The sequence below is a fragment of the Chiloscyllium plagiosum genome, chromosome 28 (genome assembly GCF_004010195.1).
Source record: "Chiloscyllium plagiosum isolate BGI_BamShark_2017 chromosome 28, ASM401019v2, whole genome shotgun sequence".
Lineage (NCBI taxonomy): Eukaryota > Metazoa > Chordata > Chondrichthyes > Orectolobiformes > Hemiscylliidae > Chiloscyllium > Chiloscyllium plagiosum.
This window is the reverse complement of record NC_057737.1, coordinates 1702525-1720732: the sequence shown is the minus strand read 5'-3', so window position 1 is coordinate 1720732 and position 18208 is coordinate 1702525. Positions and strand designations below refer to the sequence as shown.

At 47.2% G+C, this 18208-nt stretch overlaps 1 protein-coding gene across 1 annotated transcript in view; it reads right to left on the bottom strand.

The window, feature by feature from the left end:
* Positions 1-18208, bottom strand: part of trpv1 (transient receptor potential cation channel, subfamily V, member 1) — a 66912-nt gene that overhangs the window by 1742 nt on the left and 46962 nt on the right. The window contains exons 7-15 of the mRNA XM_043718895.1: positions 17575-17751; positions 16493-16651; positions 12853-12948; positions 11689-11762; positions 7777-7942; positions 6887-6953; positions 4541-4830; positions 3910-4037; positions 392-510 (exon numbers count right to left, since the gene is read on the bottom strand). Of these exons, the coding sequence (XP_043574830.1) occupies positions 392-510; positions 3910-4037; positions 4541-4830; positions 6887-6953; positions 7777-7942; positions 11689-11762; positions 12853-12948; positions 16493-16651; positions 17575-17751 (1276 nt within the window). The remainder of the gene's footprint in view (positions 1-391; positions 511-3909; positions 4038-4540; positions 4831-6886; positions 6954-7776; positions 7943-11688; positions 11763-12852; positions 12949-16492; positions 16652-17574; positions 17752-18208) is intronic.

Below are 18208 nucleotides of genomic sequence, written 5' to 3'. Positions count from 1 at the left end.
CCTTCCCTCTCCTACAGTTACACCGTCAAAGCCTCTGACTGTCTGCGTTTGTAATGAATGCAGAATCCCAGATGGTAACCTGCCATTTATGCACATCCCAATATCTGGTTGTGTGAGCTGGATAAGTACATTGCGGAGAGGTGATTTGGAGAAATGGGCACAGGGTGAGATGAAGAGAGAATGGCAGGAGGCATATGAGGAGCAGAAACACTGTTATTATCCTATTGGCAGCTGAGCTACAAATCCGGTGTCATTCTATTTATACACTGGGGCAGGCGAAACCAAAGCTTTAACTAATGAGGGGCAGGAGTGGTGGGAATATTGATCCATTATGCTATCAGTGCAGTTGGGGATCTGTGGTATTCTGAGATGAAATAGCAGGATTGCTTACCCCGGCGAGCTCTCCTCCCTCTGCTCCCCGTCATCCGTCTGGTAATTTCCGAGTTTCCTGGCTCTTCGTTGATGAGGCCAAGGTTTGTATTCCATCGTGTCCAATTAACTTCATCGACTCTGTGCAGGATGGCATCGGATAGTGGGGTGTCATTGCTGCAATTCCACCCCCCTCCCTCTGCCCCTCCCTCCCTCCCTCCCCAGCACCGCAATGAACTGTAAACTGTGCAGATCGGTGTCACTTGTACTCAACATCTAGGCAGCTCTAAATATAATGAAATTGTAATTACATAATGCTGGAGATTATTTGTTATAGGGGTCAAAGGATGGTTTAAGAATGGATATTAATTCCAGGAAGCCTGATTTACTGCTTTATTGCATTGTTTAAAAACTGACTTTGATAGAACTTTGTTGGCTTGTTTCTTTTTAATTTCACTTCTGGGATGTGGGTGTCACTGGCTGGGCCCAGTATTTATTACCCCGTCCCTAGTTGCCCCTTGAGAAGGTGGGGGTGAGCTGCCTTCTTGAACCGCTGCAGTCCATGTGCTGTGAGCTGACCCACAATGCCCTTAGGGAGGGAATTCCAGGATTCTGACCCAGCGACAGTGAAGGAACAGTGATATATTTCCAAGTCAGGATAGTGAGTGGCTCAAAGGGGAACTTGCAGGGGGTGGTATTCCCATGTACCTGCTGCCCTTGTCCTTCTAGATGGAAGTGGATGTGGGTTTGGAAGGTGCTGTCTGAGGATCTTTGGTGAATTTCTGCAGTAAATCTTGTAGATGGTACACACTGCTGCTACTGAGTGTCGGTGGGGGATGTTTGTGGATGTGGTACCAATCAAGCGGCTGCTTTGTCCTGGATGGTGTAAAGCTTCCTGAGTGTTGTTGGGGCTGCCCCCATCCAGACAAGTGGGGAGTATTCCATCACAGTGAAAGGGTGATGGAGTAAAGCTGGAAATTGGAGTTGAGTTACAGAACAATCTTGATTTACCTAAATTTCAGAATAGATTCAGGCTCCTTTAAGAAAGAAGAATTTGCATGGACATAGTGCTTTTCATGATCTCAGGATGTTCCGAAAGGCTTTAACACTCACTCATACATTTGAAGTGTAGTCACTGCTAAAGTAGGGAAGGGGGCAGCTAATTTGTTCACAGCAAGATCCTACATAGAGCACGATGTGGGTGAGCAGAGAACACATGACTTTGTTAATATTGACAAAGGGATTAAGCTGGCCCAGCTCAGCAGGGAGAACACATCTGCTTCTCTTTGAAATAGTGCTCTGTAATCATTTACAAACTCTCAAAGGGCAAATCAGGCCTCAGCTTGACATCTCATGCAAAAGAAGGCACTTCTGAAACCAAAAAAGAGAAAATGCTGGAAAATCTCAGCAGGTCTGGCAGCATCTGTAAGGAGAGAAAAGAGCTGACCTTTCGAGTCTAACTGACCCATTGACAAGCTGTCAGACTTGCTGAGATTTTCCAGCATTTTCTTTTTTTTTTTGGTTTCGGATTCCAGCATCCGCAGTAGTTTGCTTTTATCCTGTTCTGACATTGCCTCCCTCTCGGACGGCACTCCAGGATTTGCCTGGTTACATCATGAACAAACATCAGACTCAGAAGGGAGGTCTGAACAAATGAGCCACTGGCAACCCAGGAACGTGTTTCTGACTGAATTGTAAGGGACACTGAGGAGCAGATTTCTCAGGCTTGAGGTTAGTTTTGCAGTCGTGGGCCAGAATTTGGATCTCCCAGCCAGACAAAATGATTCATTAAGGGAATATTTTACACAGCGAGTTCAGATATGATAAATGGCAGGTGGAGTTCAATCTGGATAAATGTGAGATATTGCATTTTGGTCCAACAAACAAGGGTAGGGTTTATACAATTAATGGTGGAACCCTGTGTAATGTTGTAGAACAGAAGGAACTAGGGGGCCAGGTCCAAAATTCTTTGAAGCTTGTGTCACATATATAGAACATTGAACATTACAACGCAGTACAGGCCCTTCGGCCCTCGATGTTGCGCCGCCCTGTCATACCAATCTGAAGCCCATCCCACCTACATTATTCCATGTACGTCCATATGCCTGTCCAATGACGACTTAAATGTACTTAAAGTTGGTGAATCTACTACCGTTGCAGGCAAAGCATTCCATACCCTTACTACTCTCTGAGTAAAGAAACGACCTCTGACATCTGTCTTATACCTATCTCCCCTCACTTCAATGTTGTGTCCCCTCGTGTTTGCTGTCCCCATACTTGGAAAAAGGCTCTCCCTGTCCACCCTATCCAACCCTCTGATTATCTTGTATGTCTCTATTAAGTCACCTCTCAACCTTCTTCTCTCTAACGAGAACAGCCTCAAGGCCCTCAGCCTTTCCTCGTAAGACATTCCTTCCATACCAGGCAACATCCTCGTAAATCTCCTCTACACCCTTTCCAAAGCTTCCACATCCTTCTTATAATGCGGTGACCAGAACTGTACACAATACTCCAAGTGTGGCCGTACCAGAGCTTTGTACAGCTGCAGCATAACCTCACGGTTCTGGAACTCAATCCCTCTATTAATAAAGACAGGGTGGTTAAAAAGGCATTTAGCAGGCTTGCCTTTATTGTTCAGACCTTTGAGTGTAAGAGTTGGGACATCATGTTGAGGTTGTGTTGGAGTCAACGAGTGTGGTGATGGAAAAGCACAGCCAGTCAGACAGCTTCAGGATGAAGGGCTTATGCCTGAAATGTTGACTCTCCTGCTCCTTGGATGCTGTCTGACCTGCTGTGCTTTTCTAGCACCACACTCTTCAACTCTGATCGTCAGCATCTGCAGTCCTCACTTTCTCCTGTGGTTGTATAAGACACTGGTGAGGCCTACTCTGGAATACTGTGTCCAGTTCTGGTGACCCAGATGTAGGAAGGGTATTATCAAGCTAGAGAGAGTTCAGAAGAGATTTTCCAGGATGTTACTGGGTATGGAAGGTTTGAGTTATAAAGAAAGGCTGGACTTTTTTCACTAGAGTGTAGGAGGTTGAGGGGCGACCTTATAAAAGTTTATAAAATAATGAGGGGTATAGCTAAGAGTTAATGGTAGTTATCTTTTCCCTAAGATAGGGGATTTCAAAACAAAGGGGTACATTTGTAAGGTGAGAGGAGACAGAGAATTATAAAAGGAGAGGGGCAAATTTCTGACACAGAGGGTAGTTTATGTGTGCAATGAACTTCCTGAGGAAGTAGTGGATGTGGATACAATTATATTTAAAAGACATTTGGATAAGTACATGAATAGGAAAGGTTTGGTGGGATATGGGCCAGGAGCAGGCAGGTGGGACTAGATTAGTTTGGATTGGTTGGACCGAAGGGTCTGTTTCCATGCTGGATGACTGTGTGAATTAACCTGTAACAATTGTAGCCAGTTTGGAGCATGGATGACATTCCAGATGGTGAGGTGCTTCCTCACTGAACACCATTTGGAGCCTGCCACGTGATAGCGATTGCTGTGGTGTGTGTCACAGCTTCATCCTAGCCTACCTGAAGCACCATCTCAGGTCTTCCCTTCCATCAGACAGCAGACCCACAGTCACAGGCTCCCCTGAACGGAACCGAGCTCTCAGAAACCTCGGCAGGCTCTTCTCCAAATCTAAAATGGTAATCGCTCGCTGGAAAAAATGTTAGACATGAAATCGCAGAAACAGGGAAATTCAATGCATATTATTTTTTTAAAAACTAGTTAAATATTGGTCTAAACTTGCAACTGCACCAGTGAAGTCATAATGATTTTGGAGAAATGGAAAAGACAAATTAGAACCATCTCTTTGTGACTTAAATTGAGGCTCCAACTTTGTATCTAATCCTGTTCTGTCCCTCTGCTGGGAGTGTTTGATGGGGGACAGTGTAGAGGGAGCTTTACTCTGTATCTAACCCCATGCTATCCCTGTCCTGAGAGTGTTTGATAGGGGGACAACGTAGATGTAGCTGTATCTAACCCTGTGCTGCCCCTGTCCTGGGAGTATTTGATGGGGGACAGTGTAGAGGGAGCTTTACTCTGTACCTAACCCTGTGCTGTCCTTATCCTGGGCAGTGTTTGATGGCAGTAGTATAGAGGGAGCGTTAACCTGTTTGTTTTAGAATGGGTGGAATTTGCAAGAATGCATCTAGTTACCTGCAGATTCCAAACACTTTTACTGTCCTTGGAGATTTTTTCCACCGTCTTGCTCATCAGTGCAATTAACATGTTGAGAAGGAGGATGTAAGTCAGGATGACGTAAGATATCAGCAGGAAGATGAAAACCTCTTTGAATCTGTAGTTCTCGGTGAATTCGAGATCTCCCATCCCGATGGTGAACCGGAAAAGCTCCAGGAAGGTTGTTTTAAAATTCTTGTACGTGGTTTCCTTGTGACACCCTGGTTTGGTGTTATTGTAAACCCGGTCTTCAATAAGCACCACCAGAGCTGGATGGAGAAGGTTGAGGACATTCCCATGTCAGAGGCAACTCTGAGAAGATTCATTTCTTATTTCTTAGATGAGGGGCTTCTCATAACCAGGAAAAGATAAGAGGGCCTACACTCATTGTAACAAGGAAAGGTGACTTTATTGAAACAGGTATGTTTCAGAGGGGGTTTGACAGGGTAGATATTGAGGATGACTCCCCTTAAAAAACGGATCTGAAATGAAGAGACTTTGTTTAAAGATAAGGTGGAGATGAGAACGACATTAATCTCTCACAATCACAAATCTTCCTTATCCTCACACTGCAGTGGTGACTGGCTCACCGAGCTTACTCTAGGAGGTGTAAGACATGTTTGATCAACAAAGTGTATGGAGACAGTCAGAAAAGTGGACCTGAGGCCCCAAATAAATCAGCCCTGATTTACTGAATAGCGGAGGTAGTTCAAAGGGCTGAATGGCCTTACTGTTATCATCTAACATTGTCTCCGCTATGAAGAGAGATTAAGGGGTTTAGAGGAAGTGAGGGGAGATATAATCAAGGTATGCAAGATGCCAAAGGGGATTGACAAAGTCGATGTAGAGAGGATATTTCCGCATGTGGGGTAATCTAGAATGAGAGGTCGTGGCTTTAGGCTAAAGGGGGGATCAGATTTAAAACTGAGGTAAGGAGGAATTTCTTCTCCCAAACGGTCATGAATCTATGGAATTCACCATCGCAGAGAGTGGTGGGTGTTGGGACAGTGGATAAATTTGAGAAGGAGATAGACAGATGTTTAATTAGCAAAGGGGTTGTAGAGAGTGGACAGTAAAGTGGAGTTGAGGCCAAGATGAGATCAGCATGGATTGTCTTAAATGGTGGAGCAGGCTTGAGGGGCTGAATGGCCTCTTCCTGTTTGTAGTTCTTATGTTCTCCTATTGAATCCTCTGCCACTAAATGCCACCAACCGATATATCCATTATTGCAATGGCCAAATCACCACAGTCAATCAGAAGGTTATTAGACTTTATGTTCCGATTGGACAATTCTTAAATTTGGGTCAAGTGGCTTTTTTCCCAAATCTCCAATCAGTAAACAAATGGACACAATCAAAATGAAAATCCCACTTGATTTGCTTGAATTCCCCGGTGTTTTTTTATCCCCAGAGACTGATTTTCGAATACTGGAGTCTCCAGAACAAACCTGGAGGGTTGGTCACCCCAGCTCCTCTATGTAGAGACGTTCAGATTACCACATAAACCTGTCCGACAGCAAATAGGATCCTCAGCTTTACTAATAAAGAAACACAGAGATCACTGGAGTTTCGTCAAAGTCTGGGCAGGCTTTGTGGCTGGATATCAAGATCTTGCAGGTTTCCCAGGATGGGACCAGGCCCATGGGGGTTCAGTAAATGTGAAATGACTGCGGAAACTAGGATTGTTCTCCATGGAGCAGAAAATAATATGAGAGAGTTAAGAGGTTTAAGAAAGAATAAAGGATTTGAGTATTATAAGTAAGGGGCCAGTTAATTCCAGTAACTGGAAGGTCGGTAGCTGGTGCCACACATAGAAGGTCCAGGCAGTGGTAGGGACATGGTGCACTGGCAACGTGGGAGCACTGAATGTGCCTTACCACCCTGGCACTGTGCCTTACCACCCTGGCAGTGTACCTTACCATCCTGGCAGTGTGCCTTACCACCCTGGCACTGTGCCTTACCACCCTGGCAGTGTACCTTACCATCCTGGCACTGTGTCTTACCACACTGGCAGTGTGCCTTACCACCATGGCAGTGTGCCTTACCACCCTGGCAGTGTGCCTTACCACCATGGCAGTGTGTCTTACCACCCTGGCAGTGTGCCTTACCACCATGGCAGTGTGCCTTACCACCCTGGCACTGTGCCTTACCACCCTGGCAGTGTGCCTTACCACCCTAGCACTGTGCCTTACCACCCTGGCAGTGTGCCTTACCACCCTGGCACTGTGCCTTACCACCCTGGCACTGTGCTTTACCACCCTCCACATTAACCACTTAGTCACTTCCTTCAATAGAAAGAGGGAGAACGAAATGCAGTAAAACTCACCAGCTCCAAATCCGAAGAGGAAGACCACATACACAAGCAGAAAACTCATAATATCTGTCAGGAAGATCTGTAGCAAGCACATAGAACACAGATTAGTCAGTGATTGCAAACAATATTCCAAATGTTTGCTTATGTTCCAGGTCAGGAACATACAAGAGATCTGAATACACTCACATCTTGCACAACTTTTGTAACCCATACTGACACATACAGCATGGCAGTAAACACATGTACACACAAACACGTACACACAAACAAGTGTTCACACACGTGTACATTCACACGTACACACATATATTCACAAGTGTTCACACATATGCGCACACATACAAACGTTCACATACATAAACACAAATGTCAACATGTACTCATAGTGTTCACCCACATGTACATATGTGACAAACTCTGAATAAAAACAGCAGGTGGAGTGCTTGATACAGCTTTGCAAAGATCATTTTGCAGTTGTTCAGAGGAAGACAACAGCCACAGAATGGACATTGGGTTGGGGATTTCATTCTCCATCAGACGTGTCTCAGTAGCACTTGCACTGTCTGAGTCTGTTGGACCTGTCTGCTCCAGATAGCAATCGATCAACATGAGAAAACACCTTCTGCCAATCCTGGCCTCTTGTACATCCCCACGTTTAAGTATTCCATCACTGGCCACCATTCATTCAGCTTCCTGGACCTGAGCTTTGAAATTCCCTCCCTAAAACTCTGTGTCCCCTCCTTTAGACATTGCTTTAAAAACCCAGTTCTTTGATCAAGTTTTTAGATACCTGTCCTAATGACTCCTAATCTGTCTCAGATTATAGTTTGATAACACGCCTGGGAAGGACTTGGTGTAAAAGGTCGTCTAAATGTAACTTGTTGTTGCAATATCACACTTACTTTCTGCATCATGACACTGTAGATGCCCATTCGCTGGAATCCGCGGGTGTAATAGAGCAGATTGATCCAGCCAATCGCCAGCCCGATCACCATAAATCCGACATATTCTTCCCGTCCAACTACATACAGCACAGAGGAGGCCAGGAGCAGCACTGCCTGGAGAAAACTGGAACATGAAAGAAACACTCTTTCTGAAAACAGTGCATTGAATCAGTGAGTATTTAATGCTGTGATTGTATGGCTTCCCTCAGACAGTAAGGTGGTGAAAAGTGACACCCCTCAGCTGGGAAGTGCTATTCACCCATGGGTGGCATCGTGGAAACAGGAGGCAGGGAATGGGTCATGGTTACTGCGGGGCATGGGATCAAGAGACAGGAAGAAGCCCTGCCCATCCCCCACATCAACAGGAAACCTTGAACTTCTTCTGATCTCCCTTTGGTCACACATTATCCCTTTCCTCATGGCAATTCCCAGCCCATTCCACCACGCTGTTCTCCTATTTCCACAAAGATACTGGGGTCTATATCTTCAATATTTGTTTTATTCATTCAGAGGATGTGGGCTTTACTGGCTTGGCCAGCATTTATTACCCATCCCTAATGGGTGGGTTAATCACATTGCTCTTGGGGCCACATGTCGGCCAGACCAGGTAAGGTTGGCAGTTTCCTTCCATAAAGGACATTACTGAACCAGGTGGGTCTTTCCTAACAATTGGCAGTGGCTTTGTGGTCATCATCAGACTCTTAATTCCAGAACTGTTGAATTCAAACTCTACCATCTTCCATGGCAGGATTCAAACCCAGGTCCCCAGGACATTACATGAGTCTCCTACCTGTCCATCTTCCTTCCCACCTATCCACTTCACCCTCCTCTCTGACCTATCACCATCTTTCCCCACCTTCATCCACCTATCGCATTCCCAGCTACCTTTCCCCAAGAACCACCCCCCTCCCATTTATCTCTCAGCCCCCCTTGGGCCACCTTCCTATTCCTGATGAAGGGCTTATGCCCGAAACGTTGATTCTCCTGCTCTTCGAATGCTGCCTGACCTGCTGTGCTTTTCCAGCAACACACTCTTTGTCTCTGGATTAACAGTCCGGTGACAATACCACTAGGCCATTCCGTCCCCATTTTATTCACCAGAATGATACCAGGAGTCAGTTTGTGAAAATTATGAGGACAGAGTGCAGATACTGGATTGTGATTCAAAAAATTAACCAAGGAATGGCAGATGCTGGAAATCAGAAACACCAGGTTCTGAAGAAGGGTCACTGGAGCCGCAACGTCAACTCTGCTTTCTCTTCACAGATGCTGCCGATCTGTTTTGATAATATTCACCTGTGTCTTGAACATTAAGGAGTGATCGGAAATTGTGATGATAGAGTGGTAGAGTCATACAGCATGGAAACAGAACCTATGGTCCAACTCATCCATGACAACCAGGGATGCTAACCTAATCTAGTCCCATTTGCCAGTACTTGGCCCATATCCCATCCTATTCCTATAGCCACCCAGATGCCTTTTAAATGCTGTAATTGTACCAGCCTCCATCACTTCCTCTGGCAGCTCATTCCATTCACACATCACATCTGGCGTGAAAATAGTCCACTCCATCCCTTTTATATCTTCCCCTTCTCACCTTAAACCTATGCCCTCTAGTTTTGGACACCCCCGTCCTGGGGAAATGGACTTGGCTATTCACTCTACTCATAATTTTATAAACCTCTAAGAGATTTATCCATCAGCCTCCGATGCTCCAGGGAAAACAGCCCCAGCCTATCCAGCCTCTCCCTGTAGCTCAGATCCTCCAACCCTGACAACAGCCTTGTAAATCTTTTCTGAACCCTATAAAGTTTCACAACATTTTTCCTATAGGATGGAGACCAGAATTGAACACAGCATTCTAAAAGTGGCCTAACTAATGTCCTGTACAGCTGCAGCATGACCTCCCAACGTCTATACTCAATGCAGTGACCAATGAAGGCACGTGTACCAAAACCTTCTTCACTATCCTATCTACCTGTGATTTTGCTTTCAAGAAGCTATGAACCTGCACTCCAAGGTCTCTTTGTTCAGCAACACTCCCCAGGGCCTTACCATTAAGTGTACAACTTCTGCCCTGATGTTCCTTACCAAAATGCAACATCTCACATTTATCTAAATTAAACTCCATCTGCCACTCCTCAGCCCATCTGTCCATCTAATCAAGATCCTGTTGTAATCTGAGATAACCTCCTTCACTGTCCACTACACCTCCAATTTTGGTGTTATCTGCAAACTTACCAATTATACCTCCTACATTCTCATTCAAATCATTTATATAAATGCCAAAAAGCAGTGGACCCAGCACTGATCCTTGCAGCACTCTGCTGGTCACAGGCCCCCCAGTCTGAAAAGCAACCCTCTGCTACCACCCTCTGTCTCCTACCATCAAGCCAATTTTGTATCCAGTTGGCTAAAGGTTAAAGGTTCAATGGAGATGAATTGAGAGGAGCAATTTCCTTTAGTTTATTGATGGTGGTGGTTGGGGAGGGGAATGTGAGCTCAGGACAAGGGTTGGAACATTCAAATTCAAGCCGGACCATTCTGGGCTGCTGTCAGGAAGCTCTTCCTCACACACAGGGGAGTGGAAATCTGGAACACTTTCTCTTAAAATGTTGTTCAACCTGAGCTGTAATGAAAATGTCAAACTTATAGTAATAGGTTTTTGGCCAGATTATTAAGAGATAAGGAACCAAAGAGGGTACAAGGAGTGAAGGGAACAGGATAGAATAAACACTGCTCTTTTATGAATGCAGTGGATGTGGGGATCACATCAGCATCAGCATTTATTGCTGTCCCTAGTCGCCCTAGTTGATGGTGGTGAGTTGCCTTCTTGAACCACTGAAATCAATGTGCTTCACACAGTGCCCCTACAGAGGGAATTCCAGGGTTTCTGACCCAGCGATGATGATGTCATGGTGATATCTTTCTGAGTGAAGACCATGAGTATTGTGTTCAATTCTGGTCTACCTCCTACAGGAACGATGTTGTGAAACTTGAAAGGGTTCGAAAAGATTTACAAGGATGTTGCCAGGGTTGGAGTGTTTGAGCTATAGGGAGAGGCTGAACAGGCTGGGGCTGTTTTCCCTGGAGCGTCGGAGGATGAGAGGTGACTTTATAGAGGTGGGTAGACAAGGTCTTTTCCCTGGGATGGGGAGTCCATAGGTTTAGGGTGAGAGGGGAAAGATAAAAAAGGGACCTAAGGGGCAACATTTTCACAAGAGGGTAGAGCATGTATGGAATGAGCTGCCAGAGGAAGTGGTGGAGGCTGGTACAATTACAGCATTTAAAAGGCATCTGGATGGGTATATGAATAGGAAGGGTTTGGAGGGACATGGGCCAAGTGCTGGCAAATGGGATTAGATTAGTTTAGGATATCTGGTCAGCATGGACGACTCAGACTGAAGGATATATTTCCATGCTGTACATCTCTATGACTCTATGTTCTTATTTAACATATGGGAGGGGTTGAATGGCCTCCATTGTTCCTAAGTCCCTTTATCTATCCAACATCTTCCTCCTTCCCACTAGCCTCCAGGTCATTCCCACAGGTAGGTCTTCCAAGAAAGTGAGGATTAGAAATAAAGCTAGCCTTGGTCCCAATCTGATATCTTTATGGACACCCTGCCCATTTCCCCCACTACCCCTTCCCCCCACTACCCATCATACAGTAGCCCCCTCTTCACTCTCAAAGTTTAAAGTGGGATTATGCTTCTATCATTGCATTTCAGTTCTGATTAGAGCTGATCAGTGCCATTCCTGAGATTGCGAAGTGAATTTGTCAGACAGAAGTTTGTGATTCATTGCCAGAGACCAAGCACAACAAGAGACACAATTCACAACTGGGAAATTAAACACTATGGGCCTTACAATAAAATATCACAGTAACCATCGATCGTGATTGACTTTGGAGTCCTCTTCCTTCGCAGAAAGACTTCTTCGACCTGAACAGGGAGTAAAACATTTATCAATTTTAAAAAGAAAGATTTGCATTCATATAGCACCTGTCATCTCATCTGGACAATCACTGTTGAAATGTAACATTGAGAAACATGGAAGTTAATTTTGTGTATGAACAGCTGTCACAAATAATAGACCAAGACAATGTTTAAAGAATATTGTTTAATCTGCTTTCCCATGGCTCTTGTAGATGGTTAGAAACAAATATTATTTTATATTTGGGTGGTTGAATTGGATAAATGCACCAGGCACAGCACCTTGGCATTTGACAATGATATATTTCCTGGTCTATTCAAGGTAATTATAGTCACATAATGAGAAGTTAACTATTTTCTTTATTTAATCATGAGACCTGGGCATCACTGTATCTGTCAGCCAGCATTTATTGCCCTACCCTTAATTGCCCTGAAGATGGCGTAGTGAGGTGCCTTTTTGAATGTACCAGTCTATGTGGTGGAGGGACACCCAGTGCTGATAGGAAGGAAATTCCACAATTTGACCCAAGGACAGTAAAAGATTCCAGATCAGGATGGTGCATGGGCTAGAGGGGTCTTGCAGGCAGTGATGCTCCTTCTAGATGGTAGAGGTTACAGGTTTGGAAGGGGCTGTTCGATGAGGCTTGGTGATGTGTGTGTAGTTCATCTTGTACAAGGTACACTTTGCTGCTACTGTGCACCGGTGAGGGAGGGAAATAATGTTTAACATGGTGGAAGATCAAATGGGGTTACTTTGTCCTGGATTAAATCTCTTGCATTGCATTGAAGCTGTATTCATTCAGGTGAATGGGGAATATTCCATCGCACTCCTGAGTTGTGCCTTGTAGGTGGTGCCCAGTGTTTGTGGAGACAGAAGGTGAGTTCCTGTAGATTTCCCAGACTCTGACCAGCTCTTGTAGTCACAGTATTAATGCAGCTAGTACAGTTATACTTCAACGGTGACCTCCACGATGTTGACAGTGGGGATTCAGTGATGGGAATTCGAGTGGATGTGATTTCGGATTTACCCATGTACTTTACAAGTGCTTGAGGCAGAGCCAGGAAAGTTGAAAATGAAGTGAACTTGCACAAAACTCACCCCTTGAAAGAAAAGATAGAGTGCTCCGAAGATTGTGATAACTTGTCCAGTGACCCGTAGGTAGCTTTCAGTTGTGGCCTCAACTTTGAATGGGGGCTGTTTTCAGGATAAAGAAAAGCAACATTTTACTGAAGAGAAGCTGTGAGTGGAGCAGAACAGGTTTCACCTAATCTACGGCATTGGCCAGACTGAGAACACATTTCTGCATTTGTAAGAATAGCAAACTAAATTAAACAAAGTTTAGACATGATTTGGAGATGCCAGACTGGGGTGTACAAAGTTAAAAATCACACAACACCAGGTTATAGACCAACAGGTTTATGTGGAGGCACCAGCTTTCAGAGCATTGCTGAAGGTGGCACAACACCTGATGAAGGAGCGACGCTCCGAAAGCTAGTGCTTCCAATTAAACCTGTTGGACTATAACCTGGTGTTGTGTGATTTTTAGCAATAGTTAGAGGTTACCTAAATCTAGGAGATAAGGATGGAGAGTTACCTTCGTGGAGATGAGGGACAGTACGAGAAAGATGCCACTCTTGAATGGTCTACAGAACCCTGAACAAAAACCATAATGTGGGAGAAACAATATCAGGAGGAACATTGGCTCATTGTTTAAAGGAAAGACAATAAGCAAAGGGTAACTTTAATCTCAGACTGGCAATAGCCACCTGGATGAAAAGTTCAAGACAGTTTTAAGATAGTTTCTTAGTGCAGCACTTTCTGGAATCAATCAGAGAACAGGGTATAGGAGCAAATTACTACGAATGTTGCAATCTGAACTGAAAACAAACAATGCTGGAGATCCCAGCAGATCAGGCAGCATCCATGGAGAGAGCTGAAGTCATTCCCACTGTGATCTCCAGAGAACAGGTTATATCTAACTTGGGATTGTGTAACCTGATAGGATGAGTTAATGACCTCAGAGTAAAGGTAACAATGACCCTAAAATGATTGAATTTTATGTCCTGTTTGAAAAGCGTGAAGGAAGGGTCTAAGCCTATGGAAGGGTAACTGTGGAGCAGGGAAGCTGAGCTGGCTGAAGTGTATCGGGACACTTGATCAATAGTGAGCCAATGGCAGCTATTTACGGGGATATTTCAGGGTACTCAGAATAATTATATTCCTACTATAAAGGAAAATTCCAAGCAGAAAATCCACCATCTGTTTCAAACTAAAAATGTTCACAAAAGCATCAAACCTGAGGTAAAAGTATACCACTGCATAAAAACTGAGGGACTGGTCAGATGATTGATTACAATGTGAAGAACAGGAGAGAATGACTAAAAAGATTAAATAATGAGAAGAAGCTAATTCAACATGTAAAACCAATGTTACAGGTACTGTATCTGCAAAGGAACAAGGTGAATAAAATGAGTTCTGGTTCTCTGGAGGGTGAGAAAGAGGAGATAACTGCAGATAGTTAGAAAACGTCAAATGTTTAGTGCTCCCTCAGCACTGACCCTCCGACAGTGTAGCACTCCCTCAGCACTGACCCTCCGACAGTGCGACGCTCCCTCAGCACTGACTCTCCGACAGTGTAGCACTCCCTCAGCACTGACCCTCCGACAGTGTGGCGCTCCCTCAGCGCTGACCCTCTGACAGTGTGGCGCTCCCTTAGCACTGACTCTCCGACAGTGCAGCACTCCCTCAGCACTGACCCTCCGACAGTGCGGCACTCCCTCAGCACTGACCCTCCGACAGTGCAGCACTCCCTCAGCACTGACCCTCCGACAGTGCAGCGCCCCCCTCAGCACTGACCCTCCGACAGTGTGGCACCCCCTCAGCACTGACCCTCCGACAGTGTGGCGCTCCCTCAGCACTGACCCTCCGACAGTGCAGCGCCCCCCTCAGCACTGACCCTCCGACAGTGTGGCACCCCCTCAGCACTGACCCTCCGACAGTGCGGCACTCCCGCAGCACTGACCCTCCGACAGTGCGGCGCTCCCTCAGCAATGACTCTCCGACAGTGTGGCACCCCCTCAGCACTGACCCTCCGACAGTGCAGCACTCCCTCAGCACTGACCCTCCGACAGTGCCTTCTCCCTCAGCATTGACCCTCCAACAGTGCCTGTTCAATCAGCACTGATACTCCGACAGTGCAGCACTCCCTCAGCACTGACCCTCCGACAGTGCGGCATTCCCTCAGCACTGACCCTCCGACAGTATGGCACTCCCTCAGCACTGACCCTCCGACAGTATGGCACTCCCTCAGTACTGACCCTCCAACAGTGCGGCACTCCCTCAGCACTGACCCTCCGACAGTGCGGCACTCCCTCAGCACTGACCTTCAAACAGTGCGGCGCTCCCTCAGCTCTGACCCCCCGACAGTGCAGCACTCCCTCAGCACTGACCCTCCGGCAGTGCAGCACGCCGTCAGCACTGACCCTCTGACAGTGCGGCACTCCCTCACCACTGACCCTCCGTCAGGGCGGCACTCCCTCAGCACTGACCCTCCGACAGTGCGGCACTCCCTTAGCACTGACCCTCCGACAATGAAGCACTCCCTCAGCACTGACCCCCCGACAGTGCAGCACTCCCTAAGCACTGACCCTCTGACAGTGCGGCGCTCCCTCAGCACTGACCCTCCGACAGTGCGCTGCTCCCTCAGCACTGACCCTGCAACAGGGCGGCACTCCCTCAGCACTGACCCTCCGACAGTGCAGCTCTCCCCCAGTATTGACCCTCCGACTGTGCGGCACTCCCTCAGCCCTGACCCCCCAACAGTGCAACACTCTCTCAGCACTGACCCTCCAACAGTGCGGCACTCCTTCAGCACTGACCCTCCGACAGTGCCTGCTCCCTCAGCACTGACCTTCCGGCAGTGCCTGCTCCCTCAGCACTGACCCTCTGACAGTGTAGCACTCCCTCAGCACTGACCCTCCGACAGTGCGGCGCTCCCCCAGTATTGACCCTCCGACAGTGCGGCACTCCCTCAGCATTGACCCCCCAACAGTGCGGCGCTCCCTCAGCATTGACCCCCCAACAGTGCGGCGCTCCCTCAGCACTGACTCTCCGACAATGCCTGCTCAATCAGCACTGATACTCCGACAGTGCGGCACTCCTTCGGTACTGACCCTCCGACAGTGCGGCGCTCCCTCAGCACTGACCCTGCAACAGTGCAGCGCTCCCTCAGCACTGACCTTCCGACATTGCAGCACTCCCTCAGTACTGACCCTCCGACAGTGCAGCGCTCCCTCAGCCCTGGTCCTCCAACAGTGCGGCTCTCCCTCAGCACTGACCCCACAACAGTGCGGCGCTCCCTCAGCACTGACCCCCCAACAGTGCGACGCTCCCTCAGCATTGACCCTCCGACAGTGCGGCACTCCCTCAGCATTGACCCTCCGACAGTGCGGCACTCCCTCAGCATTGACCCTCCAACAGTGTGGCACTTCCTCAGCATTGACTCTCCAACAGTGTGGCGCTCCCTCAGTACTAACAGGATTCACTGACAGTGAAACATTCCTTCACTACTGCCTCTCTGAATTTGCATTGCTCTCTCATTGCTGCATTGGGAATGTCAAACTGCATTGTGTATTCAGGTCTCTGTGGAATTCCTCGGATCAATGACTGTCTCGCCCACAGACCAGAATGAAAACTCTCAATTGCAGACACTCAACCAATTCAAGGATCGTATCTACACCTTTTGCTCCTCAATCCTATTGTAGGCTGTAGTGGTGAAGATGATCATGTAGGAGAGGTAAATGAAGAACTTGATGTAAAAGATGAAGCTGGCAAAGTTGTTCCACTTCTCCTGTAACAGGTGCTTCAGCGGCTCTAAGTTTAGCATCTCATGTCGGTTCTGAGAAAACAGACACAAATCAGTTAGAACAGCTCTTTGATTGGGGTCAGTGTAGATTAGATTACATTACAGTGTGGAAACAGGCCCTTCGGCCCAACAAGTCCACACCACCCCGCCGAAGCGCAACCCACCCATACCCCTGCATTTACTCCTTACCTAACACTACGGGTAATTTAGCATGGCCAACTCACCTGACCTGCACATCTTTGGACTGTGGGAGGGAACCGGAGCACCCGGAGGAAACCCACACAGACACGGGGAGAACGTGCAAACTCCACACAGCCTGAGGCAGGAATTGAACCCGGGTCTCTGGCACTGTGAGGCAGCAGTGCTAACCACTGTGCCACCGTGCCGCACTCCAGTGTAGGGCGAGCTTTACTCTGTATCTAACCCTGTGTTATCCTTGTCCTGGGGCTGTTTGGTGGGGACAGTGTAGAGGGAGCTTTACTCTGTATGTATCCCCAGTCCTGGGAGTGTTTGATGGGGGTGTCAGTGTGGAGGCTGGGAATACAGCCGATATGTGACTGTATTCTACAGTGAAGGCTAGATCTCAGTTCCAGTTGATGCTGTCAGCTACACTCTGAAAGCAGTGGCTTTGAACTTTCACAGTGTAGCAGTCAGAACTAATGAAAGTTTATAATATAAGTTTCAGAATTAATGATATAGTAATAGAGGTCATTTCGCCCCTGATGGCTGTGCCAGCATTTTGTAAGAGCTCCCTTCCCCATAGCTTGACATATTTTCCCTTTCCTGAGAATGATGCGGTGACCTTTGGAACGTAGGTGCATCTGCTGGCCATTCTATCAGAACATTCAGTCTCAGTGTGTCAAAACCTAACTGGGAAACTCCCTCCTTGGCTTTTCCTTCTGCACATTATCCTATGGACATTGACCCCCCGGCCGAGCTGTCCAGGTAGCTCATACCGGAGTCTCACTGCCATAGATGATAATCTCCAACACCGACTTTGCTTCATATGTGTCGAGAGCCGAGAGGTCATACAGAGACGAGTGCACTGGACCGTATGCCCATTCAGTGAATTTCCTGGACAAGAATCGACATTCCTCATCGTGGATCTCCCTGCCAATGATGTGTTTCAACACCTGAAAAGGAGAAAGCATTGAAAGGAGGGCTCAGCAAGGGAAGGAGGTGTTTACCAAACATAATACCTCTCAACGTTGGTCAGTTGGGTGTCAGCACTAACCAAAGGTTAATTACGAAAGGACTGTCACACTGTCGCAGGTTCAGTGCTGAGGGAGTGCCGCACTGTCAGAGGGTCAGTGCTGAGGGAGCGCCGCACTGTCAGAGGGTCAGTGCTGAGGGAGTGCCGCACTGTCAGAGTGTCAGTGCTGAGGGAGTGTCGCACTGTCAGAGGGTCAGTGCTGAGGGAGCGCCGCACTGTTGGAGGGTCAGTGCTGAGGGAGTGCCGCACTGTCGGAGGGTCAGTGCTGAGGGAGTGTCGCACTGTCGGAGGGTCAGTGCTGAGGGAGTGCTGCACTGTCGGAGGGTCAGTGCTGAGGGAGCGCCGCACTGTCGGAGGGTCAGTGCTGAGGGGGGCCG